Source organism: Diadema antillarum, unplaced genomic scaffold (genome assembly GCF_040938485.1).
Source record: "Diadema antillarum isolate AM-2024a unplaced genomic scaffold, OU_Dant_1.0 seq00001106_RagTag, whole genome shotgun sequence".
In the NCBI taxonomy this organism is placed as follows: domain Eukaryota; kingdom Metazoa; phylum Echinodermata; class Echinoidea; order Diadematoida; family Diadematidae; genus Diadema; species Diadema antillarum.
Genome location: NW_027271922.1, coordinates 753,540 through 773,825, shown reverse-complemented (window position 1 = coordinate 773,825; position 20,286 = coordinate 753,540). Strand labels below are relative to the sequence as shown.

Genomic DNA, 20,286 nt, shown 5'->3' with positions numbered 1-20,286 from the left:
GGAATTCCTGGCAATTTCGCGGATGGTTAAATTTGCGATTGTGGAGTCTTGTACTGAACGGAGAAATGTATACGCGTACGTCACATTCATATTGGCATTAGAGTCAATATTTTCGCGTGTTTTTAATTTCGCGAATAGCAGCTGACTCGCGAAATTCGTGAAAATAAAAACCTCACAAAATATTCGGCGTATACAGTATTTGACTCATCTACTCATACATTTTTTTTTCCCTTCTACCTCTTGGTTCAAAGTGGTTGGTTAGAACGCTCATCATATTTGAGGCTTTGTTATTAAGATGTTTTTGTCCAATTATTTAGGTTAATTTAGGATACCTAGGCCCCATTTCATGAAAGATTTTAGGATAGCAACTCTTGCTGGAATGGCAACTTCCAGTAGCAACAGCCAATCAGGAAGCTGGATTCTTCTCATTACTATGACAATTGCCATTCCATCAAGAGTTGCTATCATATCAGTTTTTTTATGAAATGGGTTCCAGAAGTCAGGAATTTTCATGTGAAAGTTTGTGGAAAAATGTGATTTAATTATGAAGAACTAATGAACATTCATTTTGCGGTACCCATTCATAAGTTGTGACTTTATCAAATTCTGCTGGAATGCGAATTTTGAGTGCCATCAGATGAAATATTGTATGATGGGATTCAACATAATACTAGTACAATATGGCACACAAATTAGAAACAGTTCTGGGTGATACACTTTTTGATTTATGATTATTCAACAGAAACACAGGGAAACATATCAGTTATGCTTTTTCTAGGGAAAGGGCATTCCAATGCTTTTTGTAAATCATTTTCTTTAGCAATGATTGACACATGATGTCACTGGCAGAATGTTGGTTTGGAAGTTGTTGATTTTGTGGGTTTATTCAAGTAATCTGAAGAAAAATAATAGGAATATAACAATTGCAAATATTGTACAAATTTATATTTTTTTCTCCCATAATAATCAGAGTGTTATGAATCAGTACAAGTCAACATGCATTTCCATACTATAGTTCCTTGAAATGTGTTCTGGGTTTGCAGTATACATTTCTATTTTGATGTCTTTGTAACAGAGAGTACTTTGATTTGATCATGACACATTGATAGATTTATTGCTACATTTAGGCCTCTCTGGTTGGGAAGTCCTTTTAAATTTCAATTTCATTCGATACAGTCTCAATGCCTGTTCGATGTGGAAAAAGCAAAGTGGAAATGCTACAGGAACACAGATTGATGTTTTGAACATGTTCGATACATTAGATACCAAAAGGAAATATGTCAAAGTTTCAGTTCTGCGATAAATTAACTCAAGCCCTGTTTGAGAAGACCTTACCCTAACAATGTCGGGACAATGTCTGGAGAGCAAAATTCCTCGCATCACGCATAAATCTGCAGGAGAGAGCAATGGGCACCATTTTAGCTGAAAACCTTTAACTGAAAACCTTTTCTGGGTGGGTTTCCATAAGAACCTTCCCGTTCATTATCGAAGGGGGTGTGGTTACAATCCGTGCACATGATCAGCGAGTGGTGTGTCATTCTATTTGGACTGTTTTGCATGCGTACCACAAGAGCGTTTTAAAAGAAGGGTTGTCAGGGTAATGTCAGGGTAGTCAGAGCAGAATTTGGCAAAAGTTACCACGACAACATCTGAGAAACATTTTGTGGGGACCGTTTTAACAGGCAGGGTTAAAAGAGATTGCCCGAATGTTGTCACGCTAACTGTGGTTTGAAAAACTCTGTTAAAACGGGGCTTAAATTACAAGCATTTTTAATACTTTAACCTTGCCTATCTGTTTGTTTAAATTGCCTCCATCATAGAGTGAAAGTGAAGAAGTTCAAAGATGATTTCATTCCAAAATTTCCAGCATCAGCAGTCATTGTCACATAATCTCTTCAGCATACAGATACATGCATTCATCATTAAGTTCACAACTTAAGTTGACCTATTATAGTTACTGATTACTCTATGTAAGCCTGTGCGATGACTGTAAGTTAACCATTTGATGTATGTACAAGTCAACAATCAATTAAGTTAATGACAAATTTTCATTGGTCCAATAATATTTTATGTTGATTTTTGGCAAGGTTTGCTGTATACAACATAAAAGCGATGTACAACGGGCACCTTTTCAATTAAACGAACAGAACAAGTACATGATCTAACTAGATATATCGCTATGGCTACTGATATGCCTCCGCCATAATGCATGGTTCTCCTAATAGGTCTATAGTACAATGTCTTGACAATGTGTGATGACAGTTTCACACAATTGGCAAAATATTAAAATGACAGGTTTGACACAAATGTGCTGAATGTTCACTTTCCTAGAACTAGGTTCAATTGGATGAATGATTAAAATGTCAGAGTGCAGGTACAACGTATTTGGGGACTACTGATGATTTTTACTTGACTTTTGACCCTTTTATAAGTTTATGCATTGAGAAAAAGTATAATTTCAGTATCAAATGGGAAAATAGCATTATCTAAACCTCGCCTTTGACCTTTGACCTCACAGTTCCAAACAGAATCACTGTTAGGTTGAACATGCATAAATATGTAAGTTTCATGATGATACCTTGAGTTACTTTCGAGATATGGAGGAAAAAGTGCAATTTAGCACTTTCACTTGACCTTTTACCTTTTGACCTTTGACCTTTTGGCAAGAAACTTCCCAAAAAATATATATTGGGTAATACATGCCATACATCAAGTTTAAAAAAAAAAACCTTCAGACATATTGCATTTTAAGGAAAGTAGTGATATTTTGAGGAGTTGACCTTGACCTTTGACCCCCTGACCTTTGACCCATGACCCCCAACTTCCGTAGATAATCACTGCCCATCGGTACAAGCATATATACTAAGTTCCATGAAGATACCTTGAACCATTTGCGAGATATGGAGAAAAACATGAAATTTCAATTTTTTTTCACAAAATAACCTGTGACCTTTGACCTTTGACCCTGTGACCCTAAAATCCACACAAAGTATTATCCCCCAAGGATATACCCTCATACCAAGTTTGATATAAAACCACCACACGGTTCTTGAGATATCGACAAAAACAAAACGGGACGGACGGACGGACGGACGGACGACCCGAAAACATAATGCCTCCGGCCACTTCGTTGCGGAGGCATAAAAATTTGCACTTTGTGTTGAATGGAACAGGATTGTGTGTATGATGGTTTGACTGTACACTGTATGTTGATTTTTTGTGGCATTCCCTTCAGCAAGTTGTGCTTCAGTATTTCAACGTTTGGAGTGCTAGCCAGCTGAGGCAAGTGGTAGATGAGGAGCTGGAGCAAAATGCATCCATCATCCAATCCACTAGAAATGCCTCCACCAACTCTAATGACATTGACATGGATTGGATCGGCGAGGAACATATGAAGACAGGGACAAAACAGAAGCAGGTATTAGTTAATCTTTGGACTTGTGCTCTCTTCCACCCATCATTCACTCTGATTAAAGATAGAAACATTTATCTTGTCCACATTGATGGATCTTTTTCACATCCGTATGCAAATTTAATTCATTCCAGACTCTGTGCAGTCCAATAACATAGTTTAAGTCAGTTTGGAACACTGTTGTATTGTGGGTAAGTCTCGGGACTTTCAATCAAGAGATTCCAAGATCAAATCCTGCCAGGTGTTTTTCTATGCATAATGTACAATACATTTAGGTATGATCTCCCTCTTCACCTAGGTGTAAACATGAGAACCTAACAAGACTACAAGTAGGGTGATAATGATTGTGGGTCTTCTGGAAGAGCTACCTAAACGCCAAATATGCTACCCTGGATGAATATCACTGTCTTGTCATATCATTCTGTTCATATAGACACAAAACATGTAGATATGTCGGAGTTGACGATCAGCTGAAGTGAGAAGTGGAAAAGGAGAGAGGGAAAAGTAAAGAAAGCAAAGATATCATACATATTTGGAAGTTTCTGTGGTGTAGATAAAAAGAGTCATGTTAAGAATCATGATAGAGTGTGTGAATGACTCTAGCCGTGGTGAATACAAAGTAGGATATTGAATTGGCAAGCTGTCATGTGCACACATACAATGTATATGCAGACAAAGGCAGACACACACGCACACTTACACACATGTGTACAGGTACCAGACATGGACAAAATTTGGTGTGCTGTACTGCAGCAACAGGTAATTTACATTGATTTCCAGACCAAACTTTTCTTTTTGTGCAGAATTTGAATGATGGTGGTCTCTATATATTTACCTCTATTGTTGAACAATTTGAGCTTTAACAGAAAGTTGTGAAGGTCTCTTTAAAAGGACATGAATTTGCTATAATGAATATCAGTAACATGCAATGAAAAATGATATCTATTAAAAATGCATTTTGATATTGTCTGGTCTGGTGAAGAAAATGTATGTTTTAAAATAGAGCGCCTTGCTTCATGTTACCTTCTGTCCTTTGTGTCTTTGTGTACTTTTGTGTATGTGGTAAATACATTTGTTGGTATATAACCAGTCTGCTTGTGGTTCTCAAGGATGAAACATTCGTTTGTATCACATTTTATTTTGTGTGTGCATGTGTGTGCCTGCGTGTGTACATTGTAGGCCTATGCATGCATCATGCATACAAATGCCGTCGAATATGTACAGTAGATCAGAGCAGTAGCCCACTGAGGTGCCTTTGAACAGACACCAAGCTGTACGTGGTGGACCATCTCCTCACCCAGTGGCTCCAGCAACCCAAGGACACATATTAACTTGCCCTTAGCCTTACTGTGCAAAGTTCCATGGTCAGCACAGCTGCTGATGTGCTCTCTTCTTGAATGGTCACGGGTTATTAACCCTTGAGGATGAGTCCCGAGTATATACTCGGGCAAGCGTCTATGGGAAATGCGTGTTTGTAGCAAAATCATACCCTCCTCAACAGGTTTAAAAAAAAGAAAGACATTATTGTGCAGTGACTAGGGATTATGTATTCCTCTCAGTTCTTACTTTAACATCATAATGTAAGGGAATGTTGCACTGTTTCAGTTTAGTTGGGTTGCTCATTTTGCTTAAAGGCTAAGTTTTATCAGGGATTAATCTTAATGCCAGCAAAGTCACATGGCAAGTGACAGGCAAGTGTATCATAACAAAGTGTATAGTGCACATCTAGGATGCAGGGTTCCATGTCTTGAGGAATCAATTATATGTCAGCCTTTGTGATCAATGATGGTTGCAAGAATTTTGTCAGAAAATTTCAAATATTAATTAACCATGATGCAGTTGCAGTAGTACTGTCACATGATGAATGAATGTATTGCCAATATGTGTGTGTGTGTGTGTGAATGAGTTCATGTTTGTACAGGTATGTTAATGTTTGTAGTATGCTCATTTTCTTTCAAGGAGTGATTAGAGAGAGACTGAATATTCAAACAAAGCAGCTTTATAGTGCAACTTTGTATTGTCCATGTCTATACATTATGTATGTGCATGTTATATCTTGTCAGAAGAAAAGCAAGCCAGGTCGCCGAGGATCATCATCCAGTCAAGCTGGGTCCACAGACACAGGCCAAACTGCCTGTGCGAGGAGAAACAATGACCCGTCCCTGTCTACTTCCTCACCATGTGAGCAGAGGCAGCCAGGCAGTGCAGGACGGTCCTCTCAGGATTTGGGGCAGCCTCTGTCGCGAGTCTCCATAGAATGGCTGGAGCAGAATCAATTCCGCCTCGCCTGCAAGACCTGCTATACCCTAAAGAGGAACCAAGATGGCGTCAATTGCTACAGGTGAGACGGCAGTTCAGTTCTGATCTCTGGCACACGAACAGCTCATGAGCTCTGGGAATCTTGTGGACTGTCTCTTTTTCACAGAGAAACTGTTAGCATATATTCGAGATGGAGATTTACTCTGTTTTTCTTTTTATTTCTCTTCAAAGCATTGATTAAGACCATGTCTGAAATTATTAGTGCAATAAGTGTGATCATTTCAGATAGTGCATTTTATCTGGGTATTTGTAACTGCTGCAAAAGGATATCTACTCACAGCAAAGAATAGACTGAAAATAGTTTTAAAAGTTACAAACGAATTACAAAGTGCAAAATGCATTCAGTCATGCATTCAAAAAGAGGCTAGTTCATGGTTTTTAAACTTCTTTGAAGGGAAGTTTGACATTGACATACACATTGGAAAAGTATGACAGGGAAGGCAGTCAAGTAGAATATTTCACTTGTTGTACATGGGACACTGATAGGTAAATGGTTGGATAAACCGCTCTGTTTTATATGATAAAATGATAATGTGTCATTAAGCACATTATTAGTACTGTAAAGATAAAGAAAAACTGAGGAAGAGGAAGAGAATGACAAGAGGAGGATGAGTAAGGAGAAGCAGCTACTAGTACTTGAGATATTGTTTGATGCCATGTATCTTTTCATTGATCCTCAGCCTGAATCTCAACCCAGCTCATGGACCCAAGTGTGGGAAAGACCTACTGCTCTGTCAGCTGGAGAAAAATGGTCCCTCAGCAGATTCCAGTACTGTGTATGGACTTGTGCGCCCTCGCCCGAAGCGTGCCGAAGAATTGCTTTGTAACAAGTTCCCAAAGGGCAAATGCCAGGTAGAGCTATTTCACACTGGTCAATTGTTAAGGATGATAGTGAAAATGATGTTTGTTATGATGTTGAATTTATGAATACAATGTAGTTTTTAAGACACATTTATAGTAATGTAAAAATAGTCTCTTTCCATGCAAGTACTTTGTGTGAGAATAGAGAAAATTTTGCAGCAAGAAAGAAGGAATACAGGGTCATTACCAAAGATATGGTTGCTGTCATATATTGGAATTGTGTTGAAAGGCATTGTGATGTGGTGTGACTTTCCCTACATGCTTTGTAACCAAGTGTCTGAAGTTTCATGCAAATATTTGATGAGTAGGTTCTCTTGTCTTGAAGCAGAGATTGTTGCTTTTGATACCTTGTACCATATTAGGAGATTTTCTTTTCTTGAAGCAGGAATATAATTATTAGGATGCCTTTATACTTCACTATAGTCACTGAGAAAGAACCAGTTAAAAGTGAATGTTTCTAGTTGTCAAAGGTCGAGGTACAATTAACGCAAGTTGTTCCAGAATATTACTTGTGCAATACTGCCATGCTCTTCTCTCTGAAACTATCTTGTCCATATCCATCCCATTCTCAGTGTGGGAAAGTGATGAAATATGTGATGTCTTTCAGACAATTTTGTTGATATTACTCTAGTTTCTCCCTACTTTTTAGGGTCCTGTCTCAGTTTGTGTACTTCTGTGCACCTCTTCATGTTTCTGTAACTAATATCCTGTCAGTTATGAAATCAGAGATAACAAGTGAATTTCATGTATTGAATACATGAGATACGCCTCTTGGAAATGGGTAGATCAGAATTACATGGAATATTTCAAGATGTTTGTGGCATCGTTGCAGCATCTTTTTTCTCTTTCTTACTTTCCAGGTAGAGGATTGCCGCTACAGTCATAGCGGGATTGAGCTACTAGTCTGGCGTGCTGAACACCGAGGAACTTTTGATCGAGCAGAGATAATGGAATATCTCATGCACCACCCTTCCGGCTTGTCAAAAGCTGTCTCTTCAGGTGTCCTGTCTGTTACAGCCAAAGCCCAAGGAGGTATCAGACAGAATAAAGCAAAGAGAGGAGGGCAGCAAAATCCCGACCCAACAAAGATGGAGGCAGTCAGGGAGGTACTAAAGAAAATTGGTGGGGAGATTCTAGTTCTTTGTGCAAAGTGTTACGACGATAGGCCTCATAGAATTAGCCGGCCGAGGGCTTCGAATCCACAAATCTGTGAATATAGCAAAGACCACTCCATAGCTGCTGGGCAGTATTTGGTCCATTCCTGTGATGGAGCGTACCTCAAGGTCAGGGAGTGTCCTTTCCGGCGCCAGACTAAGAAAATCCCTCTCTGCTGGCACATAAACAAGACCTTTGGATGTCGGTTGGATGACAAGTGCTCTTTTGCTCACAGTCTAGCCGAGTCTGAATTGTGGGCACTCCAGTTGTCCCATGGCATCAGAATGGAAGAACTGTGGCCCATCTGTTCTGAACTGAAGAATGGAGCTCATCACAATGAGGGCTCAGCACTGGGACCTCTCAGCACCAAGGGAGCAAGTGCTAAGCCCCAAGGTTCATTGACAAGTGACAGAAAAAGCAGGAACCAGCCCCAGATTGCATCTGCAACTCGAGCCACCTTGGCCCCATCTTGTGGCGCTACGCAAAGTTTCCAGGAACACCCTGCATTTTCTCATACCATCAAGGTACAATATACACTGCAGAATTCAAAATTCAGCTGATCATGATTGGAGCAAAAACTCAATTGATGCAGCTTTGTGCAATAGTAGTCATTCAAAAATTTGTACAGTGAAACCCCGTTATAACGAGGTCCGTGGGACCAGCGATATTACCTCGTTATAACCGTACTCATCAAAAACAAAGAAAAATATAAGCATGACGTCATATACCCATCAATCAAGCTAAGAACATCCTTTGCGTTGTTTTTACACAATTATGGATCATTATTATTGCGAGAATTAAGGGATATTATTTGTGAATTGATACAAAAAAGACGGAAAAAAGTATTTTTTAAAAATGGGGTTGAAAATGGATGAATTCTTTCTTTTTTTTTTGAAAATCTCTTCGCATAATAGTTCATATTATGTTCTTGACAAGTAGGCCTATATTGTATTCGTGATTCTTTCTACACCTGTCTCTTCCTCTTGTACTGAACCATTCTGAAAGTATATTTTTTGTCCCCGCCGAACGAGTTCGAGCAGGGGACTATGAAACGGGCTCCGTACGTGTGTGTCTCTGTGCGTCTGTCCGTGCGTCCGTGCGTCCGTCCGTGCGTCCGTCCGTGTGTCCGTCCGTGTGTGATCAAAATGTTCAATTTGCTACTTCTCTGTCATTTATGAGCCAATTTTGATTCTGTTTGCTTTATATGATAGCACTACATGGGAGCTTTAAAACTTCTACACAGAATTTCAGTTGTGACCTTTGACCTTGACCTTTGACCTATATTGTACATATTGCTACAAAATGCTACTCCTTCGCCATTTCTAACCCGATTTCGATTCCGTTTGCTTTATGTGATGGCACTAGGTGAGGGCTTCAAAATTTGTACACAGAATTTTGACCTTTGACTTCTTTGACCTTTGACCTTGATTTTTGACCTATATTGTACATTTTGCTACAAAATGCTACTCCTTCGCCATTTCTAGCCCGATTTTGATTCCGTTTGCTTTATATGATGGCACTAGTTGAGGGCTTCAAAACTTCTACACAGAATTTTGACCTTTGACTTCTTTGACCTTTGACCTTTATTTTTGATCTATATTGTGCATTTTGCTACAAAATGCTACTCCTTCACCATTTCTAACCCGATTTCGATTCCGTTTGCTTTATGTGATAGCAGTAGGTGAGGACTTCAAAACTTCTTCACAGAATTTTGACCTTTGTCTTCTTTGACCTTTGACCTTGATTTTTGACCTATATTGTACATTGGCTACAAAATGCTACTCCTTCGCCATTTCTAACCCAATTTCGATTCCATTTGCTTTATGTAATGGCACTAGGTGAGGGCTTCAAAACTTCTACACAGAATTTTGACCTTTGACTTCTTTGACCTTTGACCTTGATTTTTTACCTATATTGCAGAGACTCCAACTCTCCCGTTTTCGACGGGAGATCTCCCGCCAAAAGCCCATTTTTGCACAATCTCCCGTTCTCCCGTTTGAGATTTGATTTCTCCCGCCCTGGCTCTGTGTCTCCCGGTGGAAAGGATTTCTTATTTATTTCTGTCGTAATTTCAAAAAATAAGCCTTAGATAGCACCAGAGAACATCTAGAATCCTAAGAACTTCGCGCTTCGCACACATCAACTTGGAGTCTCCCGTTTGTTAGGGGTTTCGGGCGGGAGAATCTCCAGATCAGAAGGTGCTTGGGGTTGGAGTCTCTGATATTGCACATTTTGTTACAAAATGCTACTTCCGGCGGGGACATATATTACGCACCGCGTAATTTCTACTTTTCCTTGTTCATTTGTGAAAAACAGCGTAAGATGATTAATGAACAAAAACCAGATTGTATAAAATGCGTTTGTTAAGTTTTTCTAAACACCAGCGCAAATAGAGTAACATACATGTGTTGTTTACCATAACTTTCGAGGTATTTTACGCTGTTGATTCCCAGCGGGAATGCAATGATTTCATGAATCATTTCGGCTGTAATCTTATTCAATGTGATCGTTGCGCCCAAAGGGATTAAAAATGCGTTCTTTACTTTCTTCCGAAAATCTCTTCGCGTTTTCTACATATATGCGACGAGAAATTTGGAAGGTTGTGATCCTTTTTACGCAAATCTGTACCTCGTTAATTATTTCGGCTTTAATCATACACATTCATATTTGCATTATCATTCTGAAAGAAAAAAAAATCCGTTGTGAAATGCAGTATTGAATGATAATGAACAAACTCAAATCTATTCAAACCGTTGAATGCGTTTGTTTCTTTTTCTGAACGCCAACTCAAGTATATTAACATGCGTTATTCAACTATTTCTACGCCATTGTCATCCAACGGGATCGCGTTGATTTCATTAATTATTTCAGCTTTAATCATACACATTCATACAGGTGAATTTACATTACTAGTATCATTTTTTAAATGATAATGAACAAACCCAGATCTATTCAAACCGTTCAATGCGTTTGTTTCTTTTTATGAACACCGACTCAAGTAGATTTAACATGCGTTACTCAACCATTTTTACGCTATAGATACTGTCATCTGGCGGGATCGCGTTGATTTCATTAATTATTTCGGCTTTGTTATTCCACATTCATGTTAACATTATCATTTGTTAAATGATAATGAACAAACCCAGATCTATTCAAACCGCTGAATGCGTTTGTTTCTTTTTCTGAACATCGACTCAAGTAGATTAACATGCGTTATTTCATCATTTTTACGCTACTGTCATCCGGCGGGATCGCGTTGATTTCATAATGCAAAATTGTAATTATTTCGGCTTTAATCATACACATTCATATTTACATTATCATTTGTTATCAAAATGATAATGAACAAACCCAGATTTATTCAAACCGTTGAATGCATTAGTTTCTTTTTCTGAACACCGACTCAAGTAGATTAACATGCGTTACTCAACTATTTTCACGCTAGTTAGTACATGTACTGTCACCCGGCGGGATCGTGATGATTTCATTAATCATTTCGGCTTTAATATTATCATAAACACTCATATTTACTAATCAGCAAAACACGCGTAATTCGGAACGAAAAATGGAAAGGCTATGAATGATGAGTTACACACGCATTCTATATGTCCATTTTTGGTCACGACTGTCGCTACATGAAAAGTTTTTGAATGCGCTTTTTTTTTCCCCTCTCGTTGCGGTGTGGTCTGATCGACCTTCTATCACACATGCGTATCTCGAGAAAAAGGAAAATAGAATGATGATATTCAATAACTTAGTCGGAACATTGGAAGGTATTCCTGTGTTTTAACGTGTGGGTTAGAAGGAAACATGGAAGGAACGGTACTCTGCTAAACGGGAAAGAGATATGAATAGATAGCGTGAATTCGGTTTTCAATGTTTGTTTGTCGCGTGTTTGAAAGGGGCAAGTCAAGAAATGGAACCTCATTATATCCGATGAAATTGCTTATGTTTTTCTTTATCATGATGCACCGAAATTGTCCTCGTTATAACCGGAATCTCGTTATAACCGAACTCGTTATAACCGATTCGTTTTGCCATAGATTTACACGCAAAGGAAAACGGGACCGACGCGATCACCTCGTTATAAGCGGTTCCTCGTTATAACCGAACTCGTTATAACGGGGTTTCACTGTATTCATTAAAAATTTCCTCTTGATTTTCTTGACCAGTACAATTTACTTTAGACTGCAGTAGAAAGATTTATGATCTACCACTTTTTTTTTTAAATAGTTGCAACATATGCATGCACTATTAGTAAGCTATCAGCATATTTACAAATAGATGAAATACTGTTTGGTAGCTTCCTTTTTTACATGTGGATGGTTAGACTCTAAATATTTCTTTATTTGTGATTTCTCTCTCTCCCTCAAGGTTGTATGCGGATCATGTTTTGACCAGGATTCCAGTGTCATTCAGGTGCAAGATTCAAAGAAAAAATCGTACTGCTCAGGAAAAAAGAGACATGCATGGGGTCAGTACACTGTCAGAGTGGTTTGGGCCTCATCCCAGGGAAAATGGCTCCGTATCTTCCCTAGACCACTTAAGCTGCGACCAGAGATCGACCTTAAAATCTGCTGGCAGAACAAATCATGCAAGCGTGTGTTTGGCAAACAGTGTCTTTTTCCTCACTTCTGGGAAGAACTGGAGCTGTGGGATTACCAAAAGAAATACAAAGGTAACAGACTGCCTGTTGATTCCAGCATTTATGCTGATGTGTGGTACCTAATGCTGTGAATATCCAGCTAAAAACAGAAACTAAACAACTTGTAGAACTCCAAAACCACTGTACTGATTATATGCATACAAGTTCACGTTCATAGAACAATTTGCAGTTGAGTTGTCTCATAGTGCCATACAAAGAGATTGTGTGTTGGAATTAGAGCTCACATTTTTGTATCCTATCTACTCATACTCAAGAAAATAAGGGAACCAGAACTGAGAAAATGCACATGTTCAGCTGCTGCCATTTCAATAAATTTTCGGAGAGCTTTGTTGAGCTTGAATGAGAATAATAACAGTTTTGTACTGAAATGGCACAGTTGACTGCTAGTACTTGATACATTGTAGTTAACTCATCCGTCCAAAGCAGTTGCCCCATTTAGCTATGATATACACAAAACCCAAATTAAATGCATAAGTTGTGTTCAGAAAGCAGACATCAAAAACTCATTAAGGCATATTGAAGTAGGTGCAGATTATCATTTTTCTGTAGTGATGGCAGCACTAAATTTTGTAGCTGAGTTTGGAGGGGTTGATATACTCCTGTTTGTCCACAAAAAACATTAATCAAAAGCTTGGTATTTGATATTCTTACAGGATATATGGCCATGATTTCGGCAAACTAAGTTTCTATTCATGTTATTAGGGTTTCAAAAATCGAATATGTTTTTGTTGTTCATTTATTGTAATGTGACTTGTGCACGGAAGATTCTAGCATATAATCTAGGCAGAGGATGCAACTATTGTCTTTGCTGTAACACTTAACGTGTGATGCGCTGTGAGGCTCTGAACAATGGAAACATCCACCACTTATATCCACTCGTCTTGCTTTAGTCATTGCTTTCGTATTATCGACTAATAATTGACAGTTTTTTGTACGAAAACTGCCATCAATTCAAAACCGATAAATAGAAAACAATGACTACAGCAAGATGAGTGGAAATAGGGGGTGGATGCTTTGCACGCATCCACTGTTTGTAGTCTTGCTGCATCAGACGTTTCACTCACGTAGCAAAGACAAAAGTCTTGCCGCATCAGACCCCCAGCGTTACAGCAAAGGCAATAACTGCATCCACTGTCTAGATTATAGGCTAGGAAGATTCAAGATCAAGCGAAACTTTATTGATATTTGTTTTGTGCCTTGCTATTACAAACTAAATCCCACTTTACTCCTTCAGTGAAATCAATGAAGGAGGTCATTGACAAGCAACAACACTCTCAGACTGCATCCCCCCAAGTAGGGAGCATCCCTTCAACATCAACGCCAACAATGACTCCCACACCAGACTCTACAGCAGCACCAACATGCAAGTATCACTGCTCCTACTGCCGGTTCTCTACCTCAGATCAGACGCAGTATGAGGCTCATTGCCAATCTCCTGGGCACAAGGCCAGGATTCTTTCAGACTCTGACCGCATATGGAAATACCGCAGCCCACCCCATGCAGATGGTCGCTACAAGATGTGCAGGGAGTAAGTTGTTGCTATTTCCACTCATGCATGTATGTCAGAGAGTACTGGCCGTTGAACTCCTTAAAGTCACTTTGAAATTACTTTTTAATACCATAATTATTGCTACATGTAATAGACTTTTATATGAATATTTGTCAGCTGTTATCAGGATGATGAAAATGTAGCTTATAAGAGTGAAGTACATATCTGTAAGTATTTTTGAGCATAAAGTACACTTCACCATGGACAGTGTGTTCATATGCAAGGGCGGATCCAGGAATTCTGTAAAGGGGGGGCGTGACTAATATTTTTGGTGCCACTTCCGGGTTTCATTTCATCTTTTGTCTTTATATTTCTTTTGTTTTTAACGAAAAATAAAGGGGGGGGGGCGTGCGCCGGTTGCGCCCCCCTCTGGATCCGCCACTGATATGTGGCCTTAGACAAATTCAAAAGTATCGATATGGATATGTGGCACAAGATATATTTTTGAGAAGTAAATGAATGGTGACATACCTGTAGGACCAAATGAGGAAACAATTGAAGACAAATATGAGGAAACCAACAGATTCAGACATAAATGCTACATCATACAAATGCTATATCTTTCCAGAAATGAAACGGGTCAGTGTGAGTTCTCTGGAACAGATGGCGACAACAATGACTGCAAGTTTGCTCACAGTGTAGAGGAACTGGATGAATGGCGGGAACGCCATGACTATCTGATCATGAAACTTGACAAGGCTCATGAGATGAAGCTCTTTTCATGGCTGGATGACCTTGCACATGACATTCAAATAGATGAAGAGAATGCAGTAAGTCCAGGCATTTTATAATCTCAAAGTAATGAGCCTTTATTCATTTTCAGATAAATGTACCATCAGAATAACGAACCTTTGGAATAAGAAACTGTAATCAGAGTCACATGACTATTTAAAGATGGCTGCTCAAAGATGCTCATGAGAAGCCATGTTAGATTTTTAGAAGTCTTACATAACTTCTTGAGGGTAGATGGTGAATTACGTGCACAACTATTGCTTTTGTTTCAGTACAGTTTGATTTACATATCTGCGTATATTAGACAGATTCATGTGAAACGTTATTGTGAAGTTGCCCACCGTAAATTTTCAAAACTCATATTGAGACTCCGTGTGATATGATGTATATTTCATTGAGGTTATTTTTCATATTTTAGCACAGCTCTATCAGTGGAAATTTAAAGAGCTTGAGATTGAAGTTCATTTGTGATAGAACAGTTTGTTTTAGTTGTCCATATCAAGGGGATGTAATCAAGTGATATTTGGAGGAAATCATTAAAAAAAGGTGCAAATCATATCCTATGTGTTAGTCATCATCCTGGATTTATGATAAATCATGAGAATATTCTTCATTTGTAGAACTTTGTAAAGCATGACTTGCTTTTCTAAGCATCAGAAGTTTTAATTTCATTGAGAACTCATACCATCACCAAGCATACGTATTTAAGATTGACTTGATTGCACACTCATACTCTGTGATACCTTTTAACTGCTCTGTGATAATCAGGTGACTGAGGATATGTATGGCATGGAGTTAGAAGTAAACAATAACTTCAACCAGACATGTGTCATACCAGAAGAGGAGAACAGTTTGAAGACTCGGCACCAAAAAGAAATACGATGGGATATCATCCTTCATGCTCCTGAGGTGACGACAATGCCTGACTTATAATTTGCCTTTGTCCATTCAAAATTTGATTTAATATTAGATTTCATATTTATTACTTTTCCTCGCCCCTTTTGGCTTTTCTTTTGTGTGTGTGTGTGTGTGTGTAGATAAGAGTGGGCGTATATCTCTTGGAGTGTCATAAAAATTGCTGTGTTCTTGCAGGTCAGGTGTGATATGATTTGACTGACCATGAATATGACAACCCACAAAATTTGATTCATGTGGTTTGGTACAGAATAATTGTTGTGCATTGATCTCCCCTTTTGACAGCAGCTGCTCCTCTGTTATATCTCAGCCATTTTTATATTTCCAACATCATGTGCAGCATGTGTGTAAGCTACAAAAAAAACAAAACAGAATGAGCAAATGCGTTGAATCCTCATGAATGTTTATCTTTCATGATCATTTGATCACACTAAGCAGAAACGGCTGAAACGAGTCGGACTGCTGTACGACCAGCATCGTTCACAGTTCTTCCTCTCAGACCCAGAGTATGAGAACCAGCCACAGAGCTGTCCTGGCATTCTGCTGAAAAAGGAAACAAATTCCCAGGATTACCAACTGAATGTTATCTTCTCATCATCACGCTGTGGCCTGTTTTGCCAGTGGCTTGTCTTTGACTTTGGTAAGTCTCATAGGTTTCTGTGAGAAATTTTCTATTCATGTTGTTTAATTACTGTTCTCCTATCAATTTTAAAATTCTTTTTTTTTAAGGAGAACCTTTACTCCATGTTCAAGGTTACTAATTAAAATGATAATAATTCAAACATCGCAAAGTTTTCAATCAGGAAAAGAATAAATGTGACCACCCAGCTCAAAAACCACAAAAATTTGGCCAAAATAGATTTCCACTTTTCTACTCAGTTTAAAAGAGTAAGCTGCAGCTTTGATAAAATGATATACTTGTTAAAAGAGGACCGTCCCACCCATTGAAAAAGTGACTGAATTAAGAGAGGGTTAAGATGTGCACTTCACAGAAATGGGAGAAAAAAAGGATCCAAAGATAAAGGTCACTTAGACAGGCTATCTGGAAATATCAGTGAAAACATTTTGTACATTTCACAATGAAAGCATCACCATGTCCAAAAAAAAAAAAAAATTATTCATGCTGCCAAGTTTTGACAGTATGTAGAGAAAAGATTACTCTCCCTGGCAAGACAAACTTAAACATTTGAGGTGGTCAACGTAAATGACTATTTTGGTCCTTTACAGAAAATCTGAATCTCTGACTAATATGTGGGTTTTGAGCTGGGCGGTTGCATATGAAAGTTATAAATCTTAGTTTATGTTATTACATGCTTTCATAGAAAAGAGAAATTTTTGGCAATCACATTGATGTTCAAATTAAATGTGGCAATGATATTCATGGCCTAGAAATTTGCATTGTGTAGTCAATGAAACAAAAAGTTTGTTGGTTATGGATTAAGAAATGTAATCCCTTTGCCTCAAAATGTATTAATTGATAAGTTGTTTTGACTGTTGAATAAATTGATGCCATGGATAAGGCACTTTGTTCCTTTTAGAATCATACCAACTGAGCAAATATAATGAGCAGAAATGTTCTGGCCTATAGGAGACATTTCAAGCAATCACTTTAATCACCTTGTGTAATTTCTGAATTTGTATCAGTATTTGAGGACAGATGTGGAGCTCCTAAATTCCATAATATTTGTCACTTTTTCTCCAGTTGAGTGAAGAAGAAACAAAGAGACTTACTGTTTACTATGTGTGATTTACCTCTATTCATGAGAATATGAAGAGACGTTCCTTTGAAATTCATTGAAATGAATTACCGGTATGTGTCTTCAAGAGAGAATATTTGCAGAGGACTTTCAGTGTATGAAGAGCTAATAAATCATGGCATTTTCTAGGGAGACAAACTTGCACAGGTTATCTGTGTCAGATCATTATGATATTGATGGATGGAGATTTGTTGCTGATCCTGAACTTAGCATGTGGTTGCAGCCCCTGACAGATATATCAAGTAGACAGAATTCTACTACAGTGTCAAAGGATTTAATAGAATGGATGTTTACCTCTGAGTAAGAGAAATGCTCATTAAAATGCTACAATTGTGCTTTAGAACATTAAGCATTCCCATTGTAGCACCTCCCATATTGTGGAAGTCACAGTTGTAGGTATTCCATCCACTACCAGATGTAGATGGTGTGCAAAATACTGACAGGCCTCTTTCCATGATTGTATACAGATGAGAGACCCTGCCTTGTTGTCAAGCTTTCTGTGAACATGGGAACTGAAACTGAGCTCAAGCAGCTAGAGTTTATTCACCAAGAAGTGGCAGTTAGTGAACTATGGAGTGAAACCAACTGCAACATCATTAGGAGTGCTCCCCCAGATTCCTGGACCAAGGGGTAAGGATGTATTTGGTTTCCACTCAAAGGGTGCCGGAGGCATTTTTGAGTCGTCTGTCCCAACTATTCATGTGCCCAAGATCCTAGATGTAGTTCTCACAATTTGAAGAAAATTCTGTGGTGTTTTTCTTTGGTTTGTTTGTTACCTCTGCGGGAGGAGGCTATGTTTTCGTTACCATTGGTTTGTTTGTTTGTTTTTTGTTTGTTAGTTTGTCTATGTGCAAAATAACTCAAAAAGTGGTTAACGGATTCGGATGCAACTAGCAGGAAAGTTTTAGAATGATACAAGTAACAGATGATTAAAGTTTGGTAGTGATCCGAGAATTTTTGGGGAATTTAAAGAGGACTTTTGACATTTTGGCAGGTAGGGTCAATGAACTAGGGAGTTCAAGCTGCACGTATTTGAGGTTTGCATGCACGCACTAAAGTGCGTGCTCTAGTTTTTGCCAAGGTAACGCGCGCCGCGCAGCTGAGGGTTTTTGACGTAACAAAAGGTTCCTACTGTATATTTGGAAATCGGGCGACTTTCGGCACACAATGCTATAAGTCCGTATGGGTGAAAATCACTGATATCTCTATGGAAAAACAAGACCAGTGGTGGAAATGAGCTGTATACTTGGCGGAGGTCTGTGCTTTCAGAGTGCTTCTCTAGTTTGTTTTGCTAGTGGGACCAAGTATGAATTGTATGTTACATAAATTGTAGATGCAGTGATTAGATTTTGGATACAACTGTCAAAGATGCAAGGTCATTAAACTTGGGCTATCCAGCCATCAACTTAATAACATGATGTGATGTGGTACACATAGGAAGGATAAAAACAGTAGACATTTGTATGCTTTGAGTGGAAGAGGTCAAAGTACAAAGTAAAAGGTTGCTATTTTGACTGAAAATTTCACTTTTACAACGGCATTGGTAACAATTATGTGTGCAAATGGGATCAAGCGATTATGTCATCACTCTCCATGTTTCGCATTAACATGCACAGAAATCTTCACTAATTTCCTTTCTAATAATGAAATCAATGGGAAAAAATGACACATTGCATCAAATGATTGTAGAGTTGTAACTGTTCAAAGAACTAATGTCTTTTGTGGGGGAAGGTGTTGTACATTCTAAATTATCAACTCCAAAATGCTTTCCATATTTTTCGTTACAAAACTATTTGGAGATTGGTAAGGTGATGACACAATCCCTTTTCTAGGAAGCTCACCAGGAGGTCCGTTTTGTTATTAAAAGTTAAAGTCACATAAGAGACATTTTTGCTCATAAGATGCACTTGTGAGGGATGTCATGAAATGGATTTTACTTCCCTTTGAAAGTGTCTCATAGCTTTGGCCATTCTGAGATTTAAAAGGATGTAGGTTGGTCAAGATGGGGGATTCAGACTTTAACTATTTGTGAGATAATGTTAGATGCCTCTTTTTTAGGAAATATTGCAAAGTATGCAATTCTTAGAGGAATTCAAAGTTTATCTAATGATTTTGGTTTTGAAATGACTGAGGTATCAAAACTATACCATACCTTTGAGTAAAGACTTTTATTTGATGTCTTCATGAAATGGGCCCCTGATCCAAATGACTGAAAGGAGCTGTTATGATCACTCACTGTCTGGTGTCTGTTGCATGTCATACATCATGCGTCATCCCTTGTGTGCTGTGCGTAATCTTTATCATTTTTTGTTTAATACACTGGTCTCTGGCTGTTGACCAAACTTGCCATTTTGTATAAATGTTAGTGGTTCCCCAGGGGACCCATAATTCAGAGCCCAAATTACAGGTACTGCAAAATAATTTATTTTCTCATTTGTAACAGTTTTAGCTTCCTTTCGAGAACCAGAGAGTTGAATATGGGCTAAATTTGGAATGAATCATCTGTGGATTGAAGGGGAGGGAATCATAATTATTTTACACAAGTGATGGAAATGCCCAAGATCAAAGAGGGGGCCCCTAGAGTGAGGCCCAAATGGCCCAGCGAACTACATGTACTGTAGTAAGCATTTTTATATCTTCTTTTTAAAAGCTGTGTCTGGACTTTAGTAAACATCAAAGCAGGAGGAAATTAAACTTGGTATGAATTAATGTTGGTGTCCCCTTTTGGCATGTGCAGGGCACAATTACCCAAAATTGGGATGGTATTGCCAAAGGGTATTGTATTCGATGTCAAAACAGGCAATGAATAGGCATGTTTTGCATGTAAATACAATGAAAGATAGGGGGAAAAGAGCAGTTTTTAGTCTCATATATACATTTTACAACAGGAATATACAACTCGTACCTGAATATACCCTT

General features: G+C 38.4%; 1 protein-coding gene across 4 annotated transcripts in view; it reads left to right on the top strand.

Moving 5' to 3' along the window:
• LOC139743806 (3'-5' exoribonuclease HELZ2-like) overlaps positions 1 to 20,286 on the top strand; it is a 73,001-nt gene that overhangs the window by 17,768 nt on the left and 34,947 nt on the right. For 2 of the 4 annotated variants that reach the window (XM_071654261.1, XM_071654262.1), the window contains exons 7-16: positions 3,236 to 3,418; positions 5,476 to 5,753; positions 6,412 to 6,583; positions 7,453 to 8,271; positions 12,122 to 12,425; positions 13,648 to 13,942; positions 14,532 to 14,733; positions 15,464 to 15,604; positions 16,049 to 16,250; positions 17,835 to 17,997. In XM_071654261.1, coding sequence (XP_071510362.1) covers positions 3,236 to 3,418; positions 5,476 to 5,753; positions 6,412 to 6,583; positions 7,453 to 8,271; positions 12,122 to 12,425; positions 13,648 to 13,942; positions 14,532 to 14,733; positions 15,464 to 15,604; positions 16,049 to 16,250; positions 17,835 to 17,997 — 2,759 coding nt within the window. The remainder of the gene's footprint in view (positions 1 to 3,235; positions 3,419 to 5,475; positions 5,754 to 6,411; positions 6,584 to 7,452; positions 8,272 to 12,121; positions 12,426 to 13,647; positions 13,943 to 14,531; positions 14,734 to 15,463; positions 15,605 to 16,048; positions 16,251 to 17,834; positions 17,998 to 20,286) is intronic. The other 2 variants (XM_071654263.1, XM_071654264.1) reach the window with 2 other exon arrangements.